Source organism: Falco cherrug, chromosome 1, assembly GCF_023634085.1.
Source record: "Falco cherrug isolate bFalChe1 chromosome 1, bFalChe1.pri, whole genome shotgun sequence".
Taxonomy (NCBI): Eukaryota; Metazoa; Chordata; class Aves; order Falconiformes; family Falconidae; genus Falco; species Falco cherrug.
The window spans coordinates 106,138,706-106,162,021 of NC_073697.1; the positions used below are offsets into that span (position 1 = coordinate 106,138,706).

At 46.6% G+C, this 23,316-nt stretch overlaps 2 protein-coding genes across 6 annotated transcripts; both read left to right on the forward strand.

Moving 5' to 3' along the window:
* Position 1: 1 nt before the first annotated feature.
* Positions 2 to 8,691, forward strand: PRKRIP1 (PRKR interacting protein 1). Its single transcript, XM_055715143.1, has 6 exons — positions 2 to 158; positions 1,322 to 1,400; positions 2,805 to 2,905; positions 3,675 to 3,760; positions 5,420 to 5,487; positions 7,955 to 8,691. Exons 1-6 carry the CDS (start codon positions 39 to 41, stop codon positions 8,068 to 8,070), a joined length of 570 nt encoding a protein of 189 aa, XP_055571118.1. The 5' UTR covers positions 2 to 38; the 3' UTR covers positions 8,071 to 8,691.
* A 134-nt stretch (positions 8,692 to 8,825) lies between these two features.
* ORAI2 (ORAI calcium release-activated calcium modulator 2) lies at positions 8,826 to 23,315 on the forward strand. 5 transcript variants are annotated; one of them, XM_055715107.1, is made up of 5 exons: positions 8,826 to 11,018; positions 11,225 to 11,349; positions 13,653 to 13,698; positions 15,946 to 16,186; positions 21,601 to 23,315. In XM_055715107.1, the coding sequence occupies exons 4-5, from the start codon at positions 15,959 to 15,961 to the stop codon at positions 22,144 to 22,146; spliced, it is 774 nt and encodes a 257-aa protein (XP_055571082.1). In that variant the 5' UTR covers positions 8,826 to 11,018; positions 11,225 to 11,349; positions 13,653 to 13,698; positions 15,946 to 15,958; the 3' UTR covers positions 22,147 to 23,315. The 5 variants fall into 5 exon arrangements, with proteins under 5 accessions (XP_055571082.1, XP_055571097.1, XP_055571073.1 ...); XM_055715122.1 differs by lacking the exons at positions 8,826 to 11,018; positions 11,225 to 11,349 and adding exons at positions 11,605 to 11,761; positions 14,054 to 14,211; XM_055715098.1 differs by lacking the exons at positions 8,826 to 11,018; positions 11,225 to 11,349 and adding an exon at positions 11,605 to 11,761.
* Position 23,316: the final 1 nt, after the last annotated feature.

The following is a 23,316-nucleotide window of genomic DNA, read 5'->3' on the forward strand; positions in this document are numbered from 1 at the left end:
GACGTGGCGGCGGGGCGGGGCGCGGCGGCGGCTGGAGCATGGCGGCACCCTCGGCCCCGCGGCCGCCCCGGCCCCGCAAGGAGCCGCAGCCGCTCGTCATCCCGCGCAGCGCCGCCGAGGAGCAGCGCCTCCGCCTCGAGCGGCTCATGAGGAACCCGGTGAGGGCACCCGCCGGGCCCCTGCCCCTGCGCGGGGCGGAGGGTCCGCGAGGGGAGAGCGATACCCCACCCCCCCACGCACCCCCGCCGCGGGCTCCGTGAGGGCAGCGGGGCCGACACCCCCCGCCTCCGGTTCTGTGGGGAAGATGGACGGACCTTCTGCTTCCTCCTCCTCCCCCGGGTGCTTGAGGGGTGAGGGACCGGCACGGCACCCCCTTCCCCCTCCCCCCGCGTCCGTGAGGGGAGAGGGACCGACACCCCCTCCGGCGGGGTCTGTGAGGAGAGAGGGGCAGACCCCTCTTCTCCTTCGCGGGTCCTTGAGGGGAGAGGGCCGACATCTCTCCTGGAGGGCAGAGGGAGCAAAGCCCACCACCCGCGGGCTCTGTGAGGGGAGAGGGACCCACCTCCATCCCTCTCCTTCCCGGGTCCGGGAGGGGAGAGGGGCCGACCCACCCCCCCCTCCTCCCTGGGTCTGTGAGGAGACAGAGGCCGCTCCCCCCTGCCCTGGGTTGCCATGAGAAGAGAGATCCTTCTCTGGGGGTGCAGGGTGGGCGCTGGCCCCTCAGTGCTCTGGCCGCTGTTTTTAAGGGGGGGGGGCATGACCCTGGTTCCTCTCACTGGGTGCTTTGATCCTTGCCCTGAGGAGGAGGTGTTTGCCAGGTGGAGTCTCACCCTTCGTGTTCGCTGGAGGAGGCTGAGATGTCCCTGCACTGTGCTCTTCCTCTGACCTTGCACCATGTGTTCTCCCTTCCCTCCTCTTCCCTGTCCTCCGTAGATCTGGCATGGAAGGTGCACAAATGCCTTTCATCACTTCCCAGGCTACTGGTAATGGGAGTATACTCAGTTTCTGCAAGTGCTTGGAGGCGCTGACTTGCTTCCTTCTAGTTTGCATACTGAAAAGAAGCACAGACACTCCTAATCCTCCTGGGGTTTGTTGACCTGCAGGCCTGAATGTGAGGGAAAGAGAGGATACCTTCTGAGCCTCCTTTTCTGTCTGCTTCTGATCCCTATGCATGAAGAAATGACTACAGCTGTGCTCCTTCTGAGATCTGTCAGCTGATGGAAGAGGCTGTTGTCAGACATATACCACCTTTCAACAATGTGTTAAAATTGCAGACTTTGCTCCTAGAAGATACTGATGACTGGTTGGTTTGTTCTTGCAGGAAAAGACTGTACCAATTCCTGAAAAACTGAATGAATGGGCACCACGACCTCCTCCGGAGTTCGTTAGAGATGTGATGGGTAAAGATATTATTCTTCAGATAACTCTAGGGTCAGCTACATTAAACTTAGAAAAGTGTTTAACGGAGAAGGCCAGAGACGGTTTTCTGTTGTTGCTCATTTTGCTGGAGAAAAGAGGTATGAAATGTGCTTCGAGAGCCGCTTTTTCAAGTTTTGTTTGGTTCTTGGGTTCTACCTTTCTGCTTGTCAGAATGCAAAGTGAACAATGCCTGTGGCACTCTGGCACGTGGACCGCATGCAATGAAATAAGCTTCTGCTCTGGTGATGACAAGTAAATGGTAAATGATGATAAGTAAATCTGTCCTTTCCACGGGTCTGAGAGTGCTCTGGAAGCTTATAATTATGAAGTCCCTCTTTTGACTGCTTTGAGTCTGAACCTTGGGCAGTGAGAAGCAGACACATGCAGTGGCTATGACTGTACGTGGTCGGGTAAGCTGGCAGCTCTGCAAGGAACCCGAACCAGATGTTACTTTTACCTGCAGGGTTTAAATGTAGCAGTTGTGGTATAAATTGTATCTGCATGTAGAAGTTCTGTCTTTCTTTGGGACCTTCATCATTATTAATGATCCTTTCCAGAGGCAGACTTGTTCTTATTTCAGAACAATTGATCTTGGACTAAAGCTTTTATATGCTTCTGAATAAACTGTTCTGCTTATTGTAATTCCCTCATGGCTTTTTCAAATAGCTTTGCTGTGTGCTTGTGTTGAACTGTCTTGTTTTTCTGGAAGCGCCTGACGTGCTGGGATTCTGTTGGTATCAAAAGCACCCCTATTGCAGTCCCAGCTGCCATGTTTTAATTACTAGGTGTCTTCTTTGAGGCATGTATTTGTGTGCTTTGCATTGAAAAATGGCTCAGGAGACAGGGGAAGAGAATGGAGTGTGATGTTGAAAGCTCCTGTGAGACTTCCATATGCAGACTGATGCCAGGAAGAGAGAGCTGTAGGGATTTAATTTATGAAGAACCAGTCAAAATCTGTCTTGCATGGGAAAGTATAATATGATGGGGTTTAGCACCTTTCTGATGACTTTTGGGTTTTTGTATGAGATGCTGAAAGTCAGAAGCAGCCTCAGTAGGATGTTTTAGCTTACCTCTCTCTGCCTATAAGAGAATGGGATGTGCATTTGATCTCTAGTTCTTTTACTGCCTCAATGTCCAGCTAAGACTGGATTCTCCCTAGGGGAATAATTGACCAGTAGAAACTACCGTGACCCATAAGTGTGTGGTTTCGCAGTTTGCTTTGGCTTTTGATTGTGAGTGATTTGAGCTTACATAGAATGGTGACACTCTCTCTGTTAGTTGGATTTTCAGCTTTCACGTGTCCTGCCCCTCAGTATCTAGCTGTAGTCATTTGTGAGCACCTGGTATATGTTATTTTCTAGTAGACTAACTCTTCTTTGTTGTAGGTTCCAGTGCTGGAGCTGGGAGTGGGGAGTTTCATGTGTACCGGCATCTCCGTCGGCGAGAGTACCAGAGGCAAGATTTCATGGATGCCATGGCGGAGAAGGTCAGCAGGACTCTCTGTAATGCCGCCCCCCCCCCCCCGCCCCGTCCTCGACCATGTGGTGTTCATTGCAAATCTTTGTTTTTCTTTTAACGTCATATATGAATAATTCAGTTCTGAAACACCCCTTATCAGAGGAAAACTGTAGGAGTATGTGATATGTGGTGGTGTTGTCAGTATTGAAACATTTGGTGCTTTGTGTCAGACGTGCTCCATCTTCTCTGTTCACTGGGGTCCTACCACACAGTAAGACCGCATGTGAATGCGTGTGTTCTCAGATTGGTTTGAAAATGCTTTAAAAACTAGAAATCTCTAATATCACGGTCTTGCGCAGATAGAATCAAAGCAAGTGCCTGTGCTCGATCTATTCCTTTGAAGTCTTGGCTGAGTCAAATAGCACCTCTTTCAGAGAGCGTTATTGTTATACTCTCTCTTGGCCAAGATGAGTCCTTTGATTAATGCTTGTGTCTCAAATTATTCTCTTGTTTTTACTGAAACATTCTGTAGGGTAGAAGCCCAACCTCCCTCATCTGTTTTGGTGAGGATTTCTCCCTCTAAAGGCTTCAATGTTTGGCTCAGGCTGCAGGTTAAAAATGCTGTCTGTACAGAAGTCATTCCTTGGAATATGACTTTTGTATAAAGAAGCCGGACAAAATCTGGGAAAGCTCCCTTCTGTATTTTGCTAAAAGACTTCTCCCTAAAAGGACATGACTTTAAAAAGAAATATTTTAATTTAGATTGTGACCCAAGTATGACCTGTGATCAATTACAGCAAAGACTAGATGAGGAATTCCAGAAGAAACTGGAGAGGAATAAGATGATTGCAGAAGAACAAACAGCAAAACGCAGAAGGAAGCGGTAAGGGCAGATTGTTCCCAGGAGGCTTGACATGGAAAACCCTCATGCCCCGTGCCTCATCTGTAGCTGCACGCTTGGATAAATGCTATCATTCTGTGTCTACACCTATCAGCTGAGAAGTCTGGCTGTGGAAATTAACTTTAATGTCATTGTTTGGTTGCGAAAAGTAGCTGTAAATGCGACAGGCTTTGCTGGCATGGTTAATTTTCCATGTCATCACTAGCAGGATAACTTTTGACTGGTTGAGCAGCTTTTGCTGACCTGTGATGTTGACTGCAGCATGCCTTACTGCATTATTTGTTATAACAATGTCAGGAATGGTCTGTGTGTACATCTGGGTTAAATAAATACCTGAAACAGCTGACACCGAGCAGCTTAAGTGCAAAACCGGGTGCTGCTTAATGGGTGCACATATGGATTCGGACTAGCAGAGCGTGGTGGGGCCTGATGCTGTCCTCCATACACTGTCAGTGTGACTAGTCTGATTCAGTCTGTGACTACTGAAAAGGCCACTGATGGGTGCAGTATTGTTAAAATCAGTAGCTGCTTCTACCTACCTCATTGAAATGTCTGGTAGGTCAAGTCTAGTAAGTTAGATGGAAAAATTAAAAAATATTAAATCCATCCTTCTCTTAAGTTTTAGAAGGAAGTGAAATGGTTACAAGATTGATACTTTCAAGAAATAGACTGAGCATTGTAATGCAGTGATACAAGAAGTTAAATTTCACAGTCTGTGTCTACCATACATTTCAGAAGTAGCAGGGTATCATGGCTTGGCTCTTTCAGAGGGTCTGACCCTGAGCAGCCTCTCTCTTGCTTCTTTGAGGAGTTTACATCTTGTAGCTGAGAGTTGCTGCTGAAGAGTCTGTGCAAAGTGACTCACTGGCATATTAGCACAGAAGTGCACAACACAAACACTGTTGCCATTTTACTTTAATTTAGTGTGGTCCAACAGATGGCCAGCAAGTCAGATCTGGCCTGTTGCCTTTTCCCTGGCTGAGACGGAGAGCAGCTGTTCAAACAGCAGACGCTGCCTAAACACTAACACCTCCTTGTCCCCCGTCTATATAGTCTAGTGGTGTAGGTTACCAAGTGGCTTTGCCCTGTAGGAGCCCCTCTAAATTCCCCCACCACCCTTTCTCTTCATCCTGACCTAGGGCCTAACATATTGATGAAGTACAGCCAAAAATAAAGGTCAAAGCATACGGCATTATTTTTTTTTCAGTTAAAGTCTGTATTCCTGGTGATGATTTAATTATTTTTTTCCCCAGTGTTCACTTCCAGCAGTCTGGGTTTCAACACTATTTTGTCTTTTTTATTAGGCTAGGTAGCTAAAATGTAGGGGCAGTTTTATTTTTGTTCCTTCTGTGTTCTTGGAGATTCTTGCGTATCATATGGTTTTGGTTGCAGTGGCGTCATGGAAGGCTTCTAAAAAAAAAAAAATTCCATTAGACTAGAAACAGCATAGAAAAGTTTCTGCTCATCCCATGTCTAAGTTTGCTCTCGCTGAATTTTCAGTTGAGGCCAAATTTAAATTGAACTTCTCTTCTGATGTCTGCTTTTCCAAGGTGTCTGTAATATGTTCTTATCAGTGTATGAATGTGCAGAAGCTTTACAATGTTGGATTTTCAAGAGAGTCTTTTTTTCTTTGCTTTATAGCCAGAAGTTAAAAGAGAAGAAACTGCAAGCTAAGAAAAATAAACTTGAACAAAAGAAGCAGGAAAAAGGTCAGTGAAATTTAGTCTTCTTTTCTCAAGCCTTAGTTCTGTTTGCTTATTGAAGCCTAGAAGGGTTTGTTCCACCCCCCACCCCAAGCGTTCTCAATACATGGAAAGGAAGGCTGAGCCTTAAGCTTGTTATTTTAGCTAATGTTTCAAAAGTCCTCTTTGAAAGCCATTTATGTTGAGATTTAATCTTACAAATAACTTGGCTGTTTGTGAATATTTTCCCTTTATTAGGGGAAATTTTGGACAGCAAACATTGGAATCGGAGTTTTTTGATTGTGGATATTTTGCCCCAGCTATTCTGACAAACTACAGATTTAGAACATTTTCTGCTTAAAAAGGCAGTATTGTTAAAGGCTGTTCTTTTTTCAAGTATATTTTGAGTGTGTATGGGAAAACAGGTGGAAAAAAAACACAGCTTGAACAGCAAGAAACTGATTTATGACTGTGTGTAAAAAAAATTGAGCCATCTCAGTCCCGTCTGTTCCACACAACTATTTTATTTTGCATAGAAATAAACTTGGAAAACATGACTGCCTCTGTTCTCCTGCAGTCTTGAAAATTAATGTTCAGCAATGTCAGCGTAACTGCTCAAACTCTTGAATACCCGTTGCTTCCTTTCACTGAGTGTATCTTAGCTTAGTCTTTCAAATAGTGGATTAGCACACTGACTCTGTAGTAATTCTTAAAGTTACAGCAGTTTCTGATAATTCTGCTGCAAGAGTGACTTGTCTGACAGTTCTACCTTATTTCTGCTTTGCTTTTTCAGAACTGGATTTGTTTCAACTGAACCATTGCCAGCCTCCCATAGAAACATGGGAGGACAAATTAATCATTAGGTTAATTTTACTTGTGACAGCAAGTGAATGTAGCAGAGTGGATTTTTTTGGTGTTCTGTTTTGTTTCTGATTTTTTTAAAGCTACTCATTTACAAATTGTGACTGGAAGTAGAATTTTAAGTATGTGTTGACACAATTTTGTTAATTTTGAGTGAACAAAACAGAATACCCATCCCTTTAGGGAGTGACTGGGAGAGGGGTAGCTGGATATGGGACTGCCATATGCCATTGCTGGGCTGGAGTGGTTTTGTTTGGCACAACTAAGTCATCTTCTGGAAGCTAGAATCCAAACTCCCTTGTCTTTAGAACAGTTCTTAGCTCTTTACAGTTTGTGGTTCTGTATTTAAAATAATAAAAGTAAAAAAAATCAGCCTTCAGGGATCTGCTTGGTAAAGTAGTAGGGAATAAAGCCCTGGAAGGAAGAGGGGCCCAAGAAAGCTGGTTAATATTCAAGGATCACCTCCTCCATGCTCAGGAGCGAGGCATCCAAACAAAGACAAAGTCAGGCAAAAATGCCAGAAGGCCTGCATGGATGGTGGAGATAGAAGCCTCCTGCTAGCCATCTTTAGTCTACTGAGAACAGGCTTGTCTTCTAGGTTTGTGTGTCCTGGCGTTGAGATCTGAAGGTTTTTGGAAAGTAATTGAAGTATATTTGTTGGATATCGTAGGAAAGCATTTATCTTCCTTTTTGAATCAATAAATAAAACCTCTGAGTTGCCAGCTTTCACCTTTGTTGTAGTAAAAACATTAAGAATAAAGGTTGGTGCTGAGTAAGGTCAGCTGTTGAAGGTGCATTATTATTCAGAGCCCTAATAAAAAATGAAAGTACAGAACTTAACCACGTGGTGGCATCAGACCACTGATGCTGAATCGTACATCTCACTGGTCAGAACTTGGCCTGAGAAACAGCAAAGGTGCAGGAGCCACTGGGAGCAGAAGAATGGCTAAGTCATGCTTTATGCCATACCTATTTTCATTATCTTTTACTTAATTTCTAATAGGTGTTTTCTGGTCTTCCAGCAAGCTTCATGAGTTTTCTGTGACCCTTGTTAATCTTACACGTATCTTAACGAGTTCCTGTACTTGCAGTATACCAAACAGTCTGTAAAAGTTCATGGTGCCTTGTGGAGTTTCTGTAAACTTGGGTAGGTGTAGAAATAAACTGAGTCTTGCCCATGGCTTCCCAGTGCCTGCATTCTTTGACAGTACTCTGTGATACTTGAAAGTTCATGCTGACTTGCAGAGGTGAGACTGGGAATGAGATAACCTATTGCCTCAGCATTTTACTACCTCTGAAATAATGTTCTATAGGAGGTGGAGTTGCTTAACGATCATCTTGTCACAGTGGTAATGGTGGAGGTAAGGGAATATTCCTTCTAGGGAGAACTTGATATTCTGAGCTTTACATCACTCGGTAGAATTAATATAACCTGATACATGTTTCCTTAGTAGGGACTGCTTTGTTGTGAGATACTTAACAAGGAGAACACATGGGAATGTGTTACCCATCCGTACTAATTAGTGTCACCGACTACACATTTGCTTAGCACCTGAGACTATTTTCTTGTGAAATACTTAACAAGGAAGACATATGGGAGTATGTTATCTATTCATCCTGTTTGTATTTTTAGAACCTGATCAATCTCAAGAGCAAGTCAGCAGCGAAGATGATGAAGAGGATAGCAAGGAGGAGGAAGAGAAGGAAGATGATGCTGAAGAGCCGAGTTTTGTCATGGGAAGAGGATGAGGCCTTTCAGGGACAGCTGGAAACACTGTTCATTGCTTTATATTCAAGAGCATGAAAGTCTTCATCTCAGCCAAGCAGAACCCATTGGCGTATGTTGTATCTGCTTAACGGTGAATGACCTTCGTGTCACAGGCCCAAGAGATATTGATAGAGAAATGCCAAATAAGAGATTTTTTCTTAATTGCTTGTATAACTGCTGTGCAGTCTGCTCTAAGTTTGCTCTAAAGAGTCAGCCATAAGTCTCTGTGACCCTAGAGTTCTTTCTAACATGGCCCAGAGTGTTTTTCTGTCTGAAAGCTAAAATATATCCATTACCATTTAAGGCAAATATTACTGTGAGGGCTACATATTCTACTTACGTCAAAGCTGGTAGCAGTGGGATATATGAATTTAGGGGAAGAGTTTAACCTAAAGTAGAAAAGTGGTCTGTAGCCAGATTCTCCTGCACTGTGAGTGTTCTGAATTTGGGGTTTTGTATGGGGTCATCTCTAACCCAAAGAATCAGTTTATGTTGCTAGACAAGTTCTATAGATTTTTAAGCAGGATCCCTTTTTTATTGCTAAAATTTTCCCTATTACTTTTCTTCCATGTTTTTTAAATTAATAAATGGGATGTGTTGGATTGTTCTGTCTTCCTTTTTTTTTTTTTTTTTAAGAGAATTTCAGTCAAATAAAGAGATGCTTGCAGTGCTGCAGGAAGGGACAGAAAGACCAAGTGATGTGGCGCACATGCAAATATGGAGAAAGGTGGTAGCTGCATTTCATTTAATTTTTGCTTTTGGATTGGAACAATATCTTTTCCAAAAGACCACAGCTGTTAAGCCTCCAAATCCTGTGGCAGAAAAGCTTGGAATGGAATGGTTTTGCTTGTGTTCAGCTTCATGTAATGACACCTGCCTTTCTCTCTGCTTGAGCTCTCTGCTTTGAACTGCAGGTTCCCTGGTGGGAATCATAACATCCGTATATATACTTACTGGTGCTTAAATGAAAGCATATGCAGTGGCTGTTTTATTTGTAAATTAGGTTGTTGTCTTTTCAGTGTATCTTTATTAGAAGTGCCTGCTATCATTCAGACATGCTCATCCCAGGACCTCGGCATCCAGAATGCGGTGCTACTTTTTCTCAAGCCTTTGTTTATGCCAAATTATTTAAAGCAAAAACAATAAAAAGGGAGAATCTCTTTTTAGATTTAGCCTTTGTTGAAAAGTGCTGCCAGAAATCCTGCATTTTATCTGAGCTGGCTTTGTGTAATGGCTTCTCAGTGGTATTATCGTGGCGGCAGGGAAGCAGATGTGATCAAGTGCAAGTGACATTTGTGTTAAGTTACCCTGTACATACCCAAAGACTTTAGAGCTGGATAACTTCTGGGCTGTAAGGTCAGTATCCCCCTCCCCAGATTAGTGATCTGCATGGAATTTTTCTGCTTAATCTCCATGGAGGCTGGTCTAAAGAGTACGTTGTGAGGGTGTTTCATTCTCTGCCGCTGAAGATGCAGAGTGGATGTTCTGCAGTTGTTGGCATTTTCCCTGTGGAGAGGTGAGTTATGAGGATTGCTTCACTTGAATGCCCCTTAGGGCAGGTAAACCCTGTTGATATGTCTGTGTGGTAGGGTGAGCCAGAAAAAGATTGTGATGTTTCTTGACTTTTGTGGATGGACAAAAAGTGAGAGTCTCACAAATAAACAAAGACTGTTCTGCCTCTGAGCTTGTCAGGCTTTTGAGCTGAATAAATAAGTGCTGTTTTGCATTAAGTAGAGCAGATGTTGCTGCATGAGGACACAATTCTCTATCTTGAGGAAGGTGGGCTTGAGTTTATCTTGGTGAACTAAGCAAATTCAGGTTGTGTGGCCTCATCCTGCATCCTTAAGACGCCATCGTTACGCATGCTGAATTATTTATACTCTTCATTTTCTAGGAATGCTAAGTTTGTAGGTGAAATCCAGAAAAAGCAAAGAGACTGTGTTGCTGAAGGTGGTATCTGCCTTACGGTCTTTCTTGCTGGGGTGGCTGAGTGTAGCGGTAGGAGCTGTATTTGGTAGGTGTTGCTATGAATTGTGAAAAATACTATGCCATGTTGTGGTGGTTTGTGTCGGTGCTATGTCTGGAGAATATAAAGGCACTTCAGAGTGAGCATTTAAAGGGATATTGCTTTGTTAAGACAAAATGCTAGCACTCTGTGACCTCAAAACGGGGAACACGTCATCCACGGAGTAAAACAAAAGAGATGTGCTCCCATGTGTAGTAAAATGAGGAACAACTCTACAATTGCTTCCTGCTCCAAATATGGCACTGAAAAAGCAGTAATAACTTACGAGGCTTGAAACTGCTAATGAGTTTGACCTGCTTACGTTAAATTTTAAATTCTTGCTCTAGATTCTTTTCTAGAGGAGTCCCTCTCCTTTCTCTGATGGAGACTAATCTTTCAGGGGCTAAAGTCTGCTGCTGTTCCGTTTCTACATGTGTTCATGCAAGTGTGGGAGCCCGAAACACAGCAGCGTTAGTGCTGAAACCAAGCAGAGGTATTCATAATCTCGAAGGTGAAAAGCACACTCGGGATAACAAATGTATTTGTCTCTTTAATAAGTTTTTAGGAATTCTTTTCCTCTGTCTTTTCCCTCCCCCAGGCAGAAGGGAATTCAGGAAGATGGGATTACCGTGTGATAAAGCTTACTGTGTGATAAAGCTGACCCGTTGTACTGCCTTTCAGCATTTTCTTTATCTCATTTTCAGGGAAGGAACTCCCTCCTCCTTTACTTAAGTCTGTCCCTATCCTTGCTCTTTTGATGGGTTTATACAGGATTTCCTGCTGAGTCAATAGAGGAGGAATGCAGGGAGATGGCAGTCTGGCTTCCACCGCCCTCCTTTACGCAGGGAGCCCTGTCTGTGCTTCAGCCAGAGGATGCTGCGGCTCGGCGGCGGAGGCCGAAGTCGGCACTGCCTTTTGACTTATGTAAGTCGCGACTTTTTGCTGTATAATTAATACCTGTAATAAAAGCACGTTTACATCCCACGGCACCAATACCTTCTCTGTGGAAAGATTTAGAGATGCAAGGTCCTGACCGAATAACGTTTTTACCAGCGGAGAAGGGGGGTGGGGTGGGGTGTCACCCCGACCATGAATTTAGGGAGCCGCAGACGTGATTTTTTTTCCTACAGATGCATGTTCACAGAGGGAGCTCCGAGGGCTGCGGCCCCCTGGATCCCAGCCCGCTGCTGGAACGGCTCCGCGGCCCCGGAGGCGCTGGGGACAGCTCGGGATGTCCTTCCTCTGTAACCGCTAGGTACATTCCCCCGGGTAGCAACACACCGCCCCCACACCGCCTCCGGGGGTGCGGGGGCGAGCGGAGGCCGCGGCTCCCCCCAGCGGGGCCGGCCGGGGGCGGGCAGCCCCGGCCCCCAGTGCCCGGCGCTCCGCAGGGGGAGGCGGCGGGGGAGCCGGCCCCCTCCGTGCCCCCCCGCAGGCCCCGCCCCGCTGCCGAAGGGGCGGAGCTTGGCGTCGCCACGGCCCAATGAGGCGGCGGTCACGTGCGGCGGGCGGGGCGGCGGCCCGCCCCCCCATTTCCTGCGGGTCACGTGGCGGGGGCCCGGCGTTGCCGTGGCAGCGGCGGAGGCGGCTCCGGCACTCGGCAGCCGGCGGCGGGCGCTCCCGGGGCGCCGCGCCCGACCCGGCCCGGCCCCTGGCCAGCCAGCGCGGTGAGCCAGGGCCCGCCCCCGCGGCCCCGGGGGCGCCGCATCCTGCCCGGGTGGGGGGCCCCTACCCCGGGGGCTGGGAGGTGGTGGTGGTGGTGTGGGGGGGTGTCTCATCCTGCCCGGGGTGGCGGCTCCCGCGCTCTGGGGTAGCGGGCTTCGTCCAGCCCGCGGTGTCTGGGGCGGGGGGGGGGGGGCTCGTCCTGCATAGATAGGAGCATCTCTTGCCCGGGGTGCTCCGGGGGGAGAGGGGTCTCATCCTGCCCAGCTAGAGGCATCCCGTGCCCGGGGTGCTGCGGGCGGGGGCTAGGGTTGGTTTTACCCTGCCTGGATGGGGCTTCCCCTGCCCGGGGTGGTGGTGGGGGGTACGTGCCTCATCTTGCCCAGGTTGCAGGAATTCCTGCTGGGGATGGGGTAGGGGTAGGCACCCCCATCCTGCCTAGCTGGGGGTAGTCCCCTTTTGGGGGTGGTGGGGTGAGCGGGAAGGGTCTGCTGTGGGCGGAGAAGGGGGGTCCCATCCTGCCTGGCAGTGGTTTGGAGCTCACTGACAAAGGGATCCTCTCGCTGGGGGTGCTGTAGGGGAGACTTCTCCAGTTTATGGTGTGGGGAAGTCCCTGACCCAGGGTGCCGTGGCAAGGGGGGATCCCAGCTGTGGGGAGGGAGTGGGTCGCGTCCTGCCTGAGGAGATGCGGCAGATCCTTGGGATTGCCGCACAGGGATCCGGTGGTAAAAGGTCACATCCTGCCTAGGAAGGATCCTCTATTCAGGGTGCCTTTGGAGGGGAGGGTCTCGTCCTGGCCTGAGGGACTGACACCCTGTCTGAGGGTGCTGTTGGAGGGGAGATCCTTGCTATGTCGGGTCCCATCCTGCCCGGGGTGTACTGGGGGCAGCTGGCAAGCAGGAGGAGAAAGCCCCTGTTCAGGCAGTGCCCTTGTGAGTAGGATCCTAGCGGTGGTGGTGGTGGGCCAAGGGGGTCACATCCTGCTCAGGAGGGGATGCCCTGCTTGCAGTGTGCTGCCATGAGGGTGGTCACAGCCGTGGGCCGTTCACATCCTGACTGGGTGGTGTGACATCCCAGGGGTGCTGCAACATGGGAAGGGGTTCCCCGTAACAAAGAGGGCATGAGCCTGGGGGGCCCAGAATGGCAGAAGAAGGGGGAGTAGTAGGGCCTGGGGTTAAGCTTAGCCATGGTCTACAGGTCAGTCTCAGGGTGTGGAGCAGAAACCTGGGTCTGAGGGGGTGGGGGGGCGGCATCCTGAAGCCAGGCAGAGAAGCTGGCAGTGTTGCTGAGGCAGCGCTCTGCAGGCAATTTTCAGAGCACGCCGGCAGTGGGAGGGGGGATCTGCATATCTCAGCCCTGGCGGGCTTCTGCTTCGTCCCTTGCTGTGAAGAAATCCCCGCACGTGTGCTTGCAACTGCACGGGGGCAGCTGAGATGTAAGGCGCGCTGAAGGCTTTCCCTGCTACGCTGGCTGCTCTAAAGGACAGCACTGGACAGATTAACCAGATCAATATGAGGTAGTAATGGCAGAGAGCTTTCTGTCTTTAGCGGTGTGAAACCAAGCAGGGTCAAACGCATCGGTGCTGCAACGGAAGTGAGTAAAGACACAGCTGGGATGGACTCCGCCAGAGCTGGCTGTTAGGCTAAGGAAGAGGTCTCCTGGGAAAGTCTTGGCTCTCCATCCAAAACTCAACAGCTCTGTGTGGTAAAACCCTGTAGGATAGTTACTTCTGTAAGAGCAAGCATCCTAAACCTTTATCGTTGCAAGGCAGGAACATGAGATTGCCAGAATAACTCTTCCCCTGATGCAGATAACTGGCTGAAAAGTATTTCCAGAGTAAAACTGCTGAAGATCCAGTGCATGTAAAATGATGCTTTTTTTGGTCTTGTGTTTCAGCCCTCAGAGCCCTCCACCCAGTCCCTCCATGTCTGTAGCCAGCAAGGTGAGTTTGCTGTCTTGTTACTGCCTGTTTGGGCTGTGTTTGTGTTTATGGGTTTTATTCTGAAGTAGTTTACTTATTTGGGAACATCTCTTAAGCAGCTCCAGAGTGAAAATTCATCCTTGTGGTATTTTTAGCTTATTTTTCTAAGGAAAGAAGCAGATGTGATTGGGTACTCTTGCTCTCCCTCTGTAACCTCTGAATTCATTTGTCTTTTCAATGGAATTTGTCCCAGGGGTTCAAGTTTCCTACATCCAAAGTTCCTACGTATTTTGTGAAAACAAATGGCATGGTAGAGGCTGTCGGTGTCCCAGCTAAGGACAAAGCTAGTAAGTTCACCCCACACTATACATTGCAGAATCCACACAGGATGTTGTCACAGGAAACAGCTTTGTAATTTTGCTGCTCACAGAATGCTTCTGCCTCCGATCCTCCCAGGAGACTTGGGGAGATTTATTTTTTTTTTTTCTGTAAAGTAGGTGATTCTTGGCTTTACTGGAAACACAGAGCAAGCAGGTAGGTTTGTCCCTGTTATTCTGGTTTTGGTTTTATGATTGCATGGCAGTTCTTTTATGCTTTCATTTCCTTTTCTTTTTAATAATTTGAAAACTCCAGAACAATTTGGGAGCCATCCTGAAGCCCTTCAGGGGCTGTACTAGTGGCCTGATCAAAAGCTGCCCAGAAGTCACCATGTTGTGCCCTTGCTGCCATTCTTATTATATCTGATGGGGCTGGGCTCTGAAACCCCACCATGCTCTGGAGGGATGGACAACCTGGAATGCTTTATTTGCTGCTGCACTCTAATCTTTGTTCCTGTGCCCCCAACAGCTTTGTTCCTTTTTAGCAATAGTGTGTGGTGTTGTGGGCAGCTGGTGTCCTTTTTATCTTTGCCACTTTGTCAAATCTCACAGCGAACGTGGGTTTATTAGCTGTCACTGTGTGGTCCACGTACGTGGAGAGCTGGGGGGGGATGCAGGCAGGGCTGGGGCTCCTTTCAAGCGAACAGCAAGGTGCTTGTGACCTTGAGGTGTGGCACTGGGACTAATTAGTACTACACCATGTGTGATTCTGGGCATGCATCTCCTCCTAGGAACTGGTAAGTACTTAGAGCCAGAAGGGTCTTGTGTGGTGCAGCTCTGGTGTTGCTACCTGCCACTGTCGTGGTGGTCGGTGGCAGAATTGTGAGTGTGGGGATTAATCAGAGAATCATGACTTCTGTTCTTTGGAAGGCTGACTTAAACATCTAGTTTCAGGTGTTTGTCAGTGTTGAGAAGTTTTGGCTCAAAACATTTGGTGAATTCTGTTCTGTGTCTGTGGATGGCATGGAGATCACTGGAGCCGTTTGGCAGCAGCCTGGCTACGTTGTGGTGTAAGGTGGTTTGAACCTTGCGTTTGCCTCTGCTGGTGGCTGGGACACTCACCACCTGAAATAGTCTTGCTGCTTTCTTACATCTTTCAGTGTAATCTTTTGAATCTGAGGATGCTGAAACTTCCTGGAAGGCAGCTTGCTTTTCCGCTTGGAATTGTCTTTTCCTTTCCTCATGCTAAGAGCCACCAGTGGAAGCAAGGGATCAGGATTCTCGGGCTGATATGGCTGATAAGTGGAGTGCGAGTGGTTCAGGAAATTCAGCTTCCCACTGCAGAAGCTTGGGAAGTTAATTTGTTAACCCTGTACAGCATTCAGCTCTGACTATTGGGGAAGAACTGTGCCCGTCCGAACTGAGCTATGATGAGCAATGGTTTAACTGGGGAAAAAAAAAAGAATTGCAAAGAAAAAGCAAAAAGTGACTCCCTGAACGTGCTAGCTGACATTACTTCAGTGCTCTAAGGGGATGCATTTGTAGCCAATCCATGATGTGCTGTGAAATTAACTGTCAGCTTAAAACAAAAGGTAAGATGTGGGCCCTATTGCCAAAGTGTCTTTATCTAAAATTTTTTATTAGCAAGGAGGAATTAGAGGGGAAAGTTAAGATGCCAGCTTCGAAATGAAAAGCCAGATGCTGTGCAGCCTTCCTGTATTCCTGCTGGAGTAGCTCCTGGGTTTACTTGTGTAATCTTTTCTGGTTCTCATGGACATTTTTAGCAATTACGGATGGTCTTTCTCTGTTCTTTGCCTTGCAAGTGTGATGGTATTTGGTCCATCATTTTTCTACTGACCGAAGGCAACTTAGTTTAAACATAACATTTCCAGTAGTTGATGCTTTTCCTGCCTGCTGCCTCCTTTTCAAAGTGACTGTTTTGTTCCCTCAGCATTTCTCTCATCATGAGTTCTGAATTAAACGTTCCGGTGGATCCTTCCACTCCTGCTTGCTGCTCTGAACCTGGCACAAAAGGCATGGATTATCGGGACTGGGTGCGGCGCAGCTATCTGGAGCTGGTCACGTCAAACCACCACTCTGTTCAAGCCCTTTCATGGAGAAAACTGTACCTGAGCCGAGCCAAACTGAAAGCTTCCAGCAGAACGTCTGCTCTGCTCTCTGGATTTGCAATGGTATGTGTATTTTGTAGCAACCCTTTCTGATCATGAATGTTTTGTTTCTCTAAAAAATCATCTATTATCTGGTGTTTTCCTCCAGAGGAGAAGCAGGATGTACTGTTGTTTTCTGAAGAGGCAGGAGGCATCTGCCTGGGGGCTTCTCTTTGGCTGCTGCTGCTAAGTTTGAGGCTGGCTCTCTCAAGGCAGCAAGGATACATGAGCTGCCTGGCAGTCAAGCTGCACACTTCCAAGTCAGCTCTTTAAAAATACTAATCCCCTACCTGCCAGTGATCCTAACTGCTCAACGAGTAAGCAGTACTAAACAATACAGGATCCGGGCTCTCCGAGGCCGTTGTTGCTGGCTGTGATCGTGTGAGGTTGCACTTGGGCGTGGAGCTCCTCTGGGCCCTTGTGGTTGCTGTGGTCCTGAACATTGTCTTAATTCCTGTGTGGGGTTTTTTTCAGGTCATGCTGTCTAAAATAAGGTGGAGTTTGGGTCACGGTCTGCCAGAGCAAAGTTTGCATAGCATGATTGGGGAGATAGTGTTATACACTGAGGTGCGAGAAGAGGCCCTGCAGCCTTGGAGCTGCTGTCAGAGGACTGTAGGGAGCCAAACTTGGCATATTTTTGTCAGTGCTGCCTGTTGGGCATAATCCCCAGTACCTGGTTTCCTCTATGCAGCGTTTGGGTGTTATCTGGAAGCTATTTGCACAGGTCAAAACCATGTCAGGGAGCAAGCGAATAAACAAAACAGAGGCAGTCAGTGGTCTGGTGTGAGCTGTGGTGTTTGCAAAACACGGCAGTGCTGTGTCAGTGTGAGTGTCTTCATCTTCCCTCCAGTTCTTGCTTTTTGGGATGGAGAACTGAAACCTGTTTGGGGGGTTTTCTGCTCGGGAAATGGGCAGGTCTGGTTGTTCCTGAGGTCTGTCAGCTGAATGCAGAGGGCAGCACCTGAGTGAGTGGGATGTGATGTGATGTTGCATCCTGCAGCTCAGAAACTGGGGGGGAGACAGATCTCAAGAACTTTTCAGATAGCTTTCCTTGGTTTAGCTTCTTCCACTGCTTTTTCCTCCCCCAATCCCCAAGAACATGAATCATCTGTAACATTACAACAGTCTGGGATGACAAAATTGGTCACCCAAAGTGAAGCTGGAAAAATGCAAGTGGGGAGTTAAGTGGGAGCAGGCTGCAGGGGAGAGAGGGTGCTTGGTCGCTTTGCAGTTCCTCTCCGCTTGCTGACTGCATGCAAGCGATGCTTGTACAGACTTTTCACACAGCATATGTTGGTTTATAATCAAGCTTGTGTGCTGAAATGGCAGAAGGTACCTCCTCATTTTGAGAAAATTGATTGCTCTCCTGTTAGACTTCTTTCACTCAGAAGCTTTCTTACTCTAAAAGCTGCTCGTGTGCTTGCCCTTTGTGCCTCTGGGTTGCCTTAGTCCTGTGTTAGGCATTTGTGACCGTTCTCTTCAACGTGAATATTAAATTAACATTTTGTGTTGCTCTGAACTGATCCACCCAGGCAGCGTGGTTACACAAGCAGGTGCCCATGCCGGGGTGTGCTGTTGCTGGCACCACTGGGACTTGGGGCTGTGGAGGGGAGGGGGCACTTGTGGCCCACCCACACTGCAGGGCTGAACCACATATCTGAAAACAAAGCCTGCCTTCTCAACTCGCACAACAGAAAGTTGCTGGAAGTCCTTCGTGAACACACAAAATTAACCATTTTACTTCTATTCTCTTTAGACTGTTTAAAATGCAAACACATAGGTATGAGTAATGTTAATTGCAATCAGCAGCTTAACATAATAAATGAGTAGTTGTTGGAATTGAAATTTTTGCAATAAAGAATTCTCTTTTATAGCAAGCTTTTCTCAGCTGATCGTACTGGACCTTCCAGTGAAAGCTGAGGTATCTATTCCTACTGTGTTAGTTCTCTGCTGGTAATTTGGCACGCAGAGATTTGTTACATGGATGTTTGCTCTCTAATAAGAGCATCTATTTGGCTATTGATGAAAGTAGAGAAGTTACTTAAATAGTTCCCCTGAAGCCCTGGGTGGATTTTGCTACATAAACAAATGACATACAGCGCTTGGCTATTGCTTTATTTACTTCCCTGTCAGTATGTTTGATTCAAGCCAGTTCCAGATTGGCTGAAGATTATTACAAGCTGATGGATATTTAATCAACAGGCAGTGGCTTTGATCCAGCTCCTTCTGGACAGGCTGCAGAATAATGTGAACCTTCCTCGTTACTCAGTGCTGTCTCTGGTATTTCTGGCAGAGCATTGGGCAGATCAGGAGAATGTGGGTCCTTTCCAGTGCCAGGTCTCTTTGGAGGTGGGCTGTAGGGGTACTGCGTTTGCCCCAGGGAGGCTGCAGGTGAAGGAGACTGAGGGAGCTTAGGAAACCTCCTTAATAATTTTCCTGATGGAAGTAAGAGCTATTACCGCTGATAAGTCTTCTCAATACTCATCTAATTGCTGTAGGATATGTATTTGATTTACAAAACAAAACCAAACCAAAAATAAGAACCCTGCCTAACAGATCTACTGGAGTGATTGTTTTTACAGGCTGCCAAACCATCTGTGTGAATTTAACATGGTTAAGCCATTTGTCATCCTTTTGCCCGATACTATCTACCCTGGTCTAAATTCCTCAAGATGAGCATCACATTTGTTGTGGACAATCTGGGCTATACTGGTCTAAAAAAACTCCAAGCCATAATTGCATGTCATTTAATTGCAATTTAATTCTAAAATTTTCTGAATACTTGGGCCTTTAGCAAACCTGTGAGTGTGGAGTTCAACAGGGTGATTCTCAAGCTTAAAATTAAGCCTATGCTGGAATACTCTGCGGCTTGGCAGAGTGCTCAGTGTCATGCAAAGCCAAGCCCTTGACACCTTGGCTTCTGGAAGAGGTTAAGATAAAGGGGGCTGTGTCATGGAAAAGTATAATTGTATCAAACATGACATATTAATAGTTTTACAGACTAAGCAGCATATTTAATGATTTTTAAATGGGTTATGTCAGCTTGTCCTCTTTCTCTTATCCCGGTCAGAGAATGACATGACAGTGTGTACAGGGTAAACGATAACAGCTCACTCACCTTTCCAGTACTTGTTCGGGTTAAATGAACTGTTTTTCTGCCTTGCTTCCCTGTCTGGATTGTTGATGTTTTTCTCTGAAATACCTCTTACTGAGCCATCAGTCAGTGTTAAAAATTCATCACATTGCACAGCTGAAGCTAGCCCTAGGGAGTAGGTTAGTCTGGGAGGAAACATCCAATTAGCTGAAAAGTGCTGCTCATGCGAAGAATAACAAGTAGAAATTGATATGTTGACATCAGCCAGGCTCTCAGCTTTAATATAAAGCTATAAATTGAACATGCAGGTACAATTCCGATTCGGCTTGCTGAATACTATGTTTCTGGGTGTTACAGCACCCAATAATGAACAATATCGCTGCAGCTTTTCCTGGCTGATAGGGTGTGACTGACAATCACAGCACTGTACAAATTTGTTGTACAGAAAAGGGCCGCAGAGAATAATTCTGATCTCCTGGAATCAATATAAGAGGAATTGCAAAAAGAACGTATACAAGGCAATGTGTATTGTGCTTTAATTAAATTGACCTTGTAATAGATAGCCACTCCTGCATTGTTATTTTCTCTGCTATACAAGAACTACTGTAAACTGTGAACAGGAACCTTTAAAAAACAAACAAACAAAAAAGAACCCCACATGTTCATAATAGGAACAAAAGGCTGGGAACATCCAGGGGCTGTCACAGTATTTTTGCTAAATAGTGGTATCCTAAATAGCGGAGGTAGGTGTAAAATCTGGATTTGTAGAGGTTGACCACATGCCACCACAAACACATGCGTTACATCTTGGTTGCTGCTAAATGTGTTCAGACTTGACTGTGATCCCCTTGTTCAGGCTGCTGATGGTTTCAAAGTAAATGCAGGTAAGGCAGCAGTCATGCCAACGTAGGCACTTGTTTCCATCCCCTTTAATCCTTTTCAGGGCTACCACCAAGGGACAGCATGAGTGTACGCCTGATCTTCCAGTGCCTAAATAATATTAATAACAAATAATACCAGAGTGAATGGTGCAGATTATTATAGAACCTGAAACGGCTGCCTAGTGGTGGTCTCATGCAAAGTCTGGATAAAGTAATTGTGAGTCTGTTCTGCAAAATCCATCTGCCCCCTAGAAATGAGCTGCTTGTTCAGACTTTGCCCTTCTCGTGATGGTCTTGAGAGGCACTGCCCTGAGGCAGGTGTCCAGGCATCGGCTTCTCTCCTTAACGTGTCCTCGGCAAGCTGAGCGGCAGGTCGTCTGGGATCACCAGAGGTTTTGCCTGCTGCCAGGCAAGGTAGTATTTGTGCAAATCGTGAAGTGCAGCTGCAGAGCCAAGCAAGCTGCTAGAGAGGAATGTTTGATAGTCTTGACAGCTCTTTTTGTGGCTTCTCTTACCAAAAGGTTTCTGCAGTCCTTTCAGGGATGCCACCACACGCAAATACTATTTTACTTCAAGGTAGGTCAAGTTAACTGCAAAACCAGTTAACAGCCCTGTAGTAGGACTCCAGTTCTGATCTCAGAAGACTTCCCTGCTCTCTTGCACTTACTCTGCTTGTTAAGCTTTATTTGATTAAATAAGAAATAGACAGCTTTAGAGACTTACTCTATAATAGATCTTGTTTTGAGAAACCCTATCTGAGTTGTTGAGCACACCCGTAAGTCAGTAGCTGTCCACTTCTGCTGAGCGTATCAGTAGGTTATTAGCTCTCAAGGGAGAAATTTGAGGATATAAATAACTTGTATCTGGGCATATTTGTAATAAAAACAAACATACAGTGTTCTGAGAATAGAAGGCAGCTGTTTTAACTATGGACTAACTTAAATTGTGAAGTAGCTTGCATGCTTCCCATGGAGGGGTAGTGAAACCTTGCTGGCTGCTGGCCAGAAGAGCTGCTTGCTTTTGCTTTTCTTTATGCGCCTGAAGTTGAAACTTCCTGCACCGCAGCTGCAAGTAATGAGCGGAAGGAGAACGTGTGATGGGCAGGCGGGCTAGCAGGCTGTCAGCTGCCTCCAAGCTCCACTTGTTGTCTAATGAGTTCCTTCTGTTGTGTGTTTGGTTTGATGCAGTTCGTATGGCTCATGGTTGGAAGGAGAGATAACGTTATTTCAGAAAACTACAGCGCAGAACCATGCACGTGAGCCTTCAGGAAGGCCAAGCTGCAGACTGCGTGTACGGCTTCATGGGAAACAGAAATGATCCATGTAGGCTGCCATTCCAAAAAGCACTTGAGTGTATACTTGACCTTAGGTGCTCTTCCTGAATAAAGATGCTTTCCTGGATGAAAGCCTTGAAAAGAGGAGAACTAACAGATGGTGACAAGCTTTTTGTTCCTTTCTCCCCAGGTTGCCATGGTGGAGGTGCAGCTGGAGGTGCAGTACAAGTACCCCCAGATGCTGCTGATTGCTTTCAGTGCCTGCACAACAGTGCTGGTTGCAGTTCATCTCTTTGCCCTTCTCATCAGCACCTGCATCCTGCCTAACGTGGAAGCAGTGAGCAACATCCACAACCTGAACTCCATCAGTGAGTCCCCACATGAGCGCATGCATCCCTACATTGAGCTGGCGTGGGGCTTCTCCACTGTCTTGGGGATCCTCCTTTTCCTTGCAGAAGTTGTGCTTCTGTGCTGGATAAAATTCCTGCCTGTGGGCTCCATCCTGAAAAATGAGACCACCAACGTCGAGAAGCCCAGCGGCCACGCGGGTTGGCAGTCAGCACTGGTCTCCACCATCATCATGGTCCCAGTGGGTCTGATTTTTGTTGTCTTCACCATTCACTTCTACCGCTCTTTGGTGCGGCACAAAACGGAGCGCCACAACCGGGAGATCGAAGAGCTTCACAAACTGAAAGTGCAGTTAGACGGGCATGACAGAGGCATGCAGGTAGTGTGACAGAGAGGCAGAGGTTGCTTCCAGCAAATCCACTCAGCTAAGGCTAAGAGCAAAATACCTGTTTTGCTAGTTGGTGAGACGCACCAGCCATGGATTGTCTTGAGGCTTAACTATGTAAATGCTAATTGCCTGCCATATATAGCTGTGGGTTCTAGTGCTGTTTCAGATACTGGAGTCTCTGGCCTGTTTCTGGTCCTACACACTTGCATACTTAAGTTGACACTGCCGTGGAGTTAAAGATCAAAACTTTATCTACCTTAACATTGATTCAGGTAGCCAAATATCTGTATTTTTTTACAAATGCAATATTCTGTTACCAAAAGTAAAACTGCATCAGCTGTCCAAAAAGCCTGTGTGTGTAGGACCTGTCTTATGTGTCAGAACTCCCTGGCTGTCAGTGCAGCAGCAGTTAACTGGCAGCTCATTTCTAGAGCCGAGCTGGTTAATGTGGTATCTGCAGCTGACTTGAGGATATCCAGGAAAGCACAATAGAAACCGTGAGCAGTGATCACCTCTGTTCCAAAGCAAGTATTCCATAAATACATAACCTGAAAGAAATCAGCCTTAGCTTTTGTGTTCTTTTCTTGCTATTCCTAACTATATTTTTACAGCTGGGGAGATGGAATTTTGAATTGCAGGAGGATGGGAAGTTTTGTCATACTTTCTTCAGCAGCATCTGTCACTTTATATGGAATGAATGCCAAGATCACGTGGTTTTTCCCAGTAAGAGGCAAGAGTGCCCAGGGAAGGCTTACAGGTGTCTTAGTTTTAACAAGGACATTCTTAAATCAGAACAGTGACAGGGAAGTTAATGAGACAAAACTTTGAAGGACTAGAAAAGCAAGTTTCAAGGAGGTAAGAAGTGACAGCATATGGCATATTGTAGAAATCTGTCACTATGTTGCCTTCATTTATGTATTGTTGCGATGTTTTTTTTGCCTGGTTTGCCAGAGAGAACAAGCCCCAGTCCTATGTATTTCATCAGTAGTTTGTTTTGGTTTTGGCTTTTTTTTGTCAGCTGTAGCATTTGTCTGTCAAAAATGAATGCTTCCTTCTCCCTCCACCAAAGCAGGCAACTCCTCTGATGGAACCTGGAGCTGTACTGGCGAGTCTGTTGGAGCTGGATCCAGCGGGAGAGCTCTGTACCATTAAAGAGCTATCACATTTCAT

Coding starts and splice junctions, on each gene's coding strand:
- ORAI2 (XM_055715107.1), top strand. CDS start 15,959: ATGAGTTCTGAATTAAACGTTCCGGTGGATCCTTCCACTCCTGCTTGC. Junction 16,187..21,600: donor TGCTCTCTGGATTTGCAATG/GTATGTGTATTT, acceptor CTTTCTCCCCAG/GTTGCCATGGTGGAGGTGCA.
- PRKRIP1 (XM_055715143.1), top strand. CDS start 39: ATGGCGGCACCCTCGGCCCCGCGGCCGCCCCGGCCCCGCAAGGAGCCG. Junction 159..1,321: donor AGCGGCTCATGAGGAACCCG/GTGAGGGCACCC, acceptor TTGTTCTTGCAG/GAAAAGACTGTACCAATTCC. Junction 1,401..2,804: donor GTTCGTTAGAGATGTGATGG/GTAAAGATATTA, acceptor TCTTTGTTGTAG/GTTCCAGTGCTGGAGCTGGG.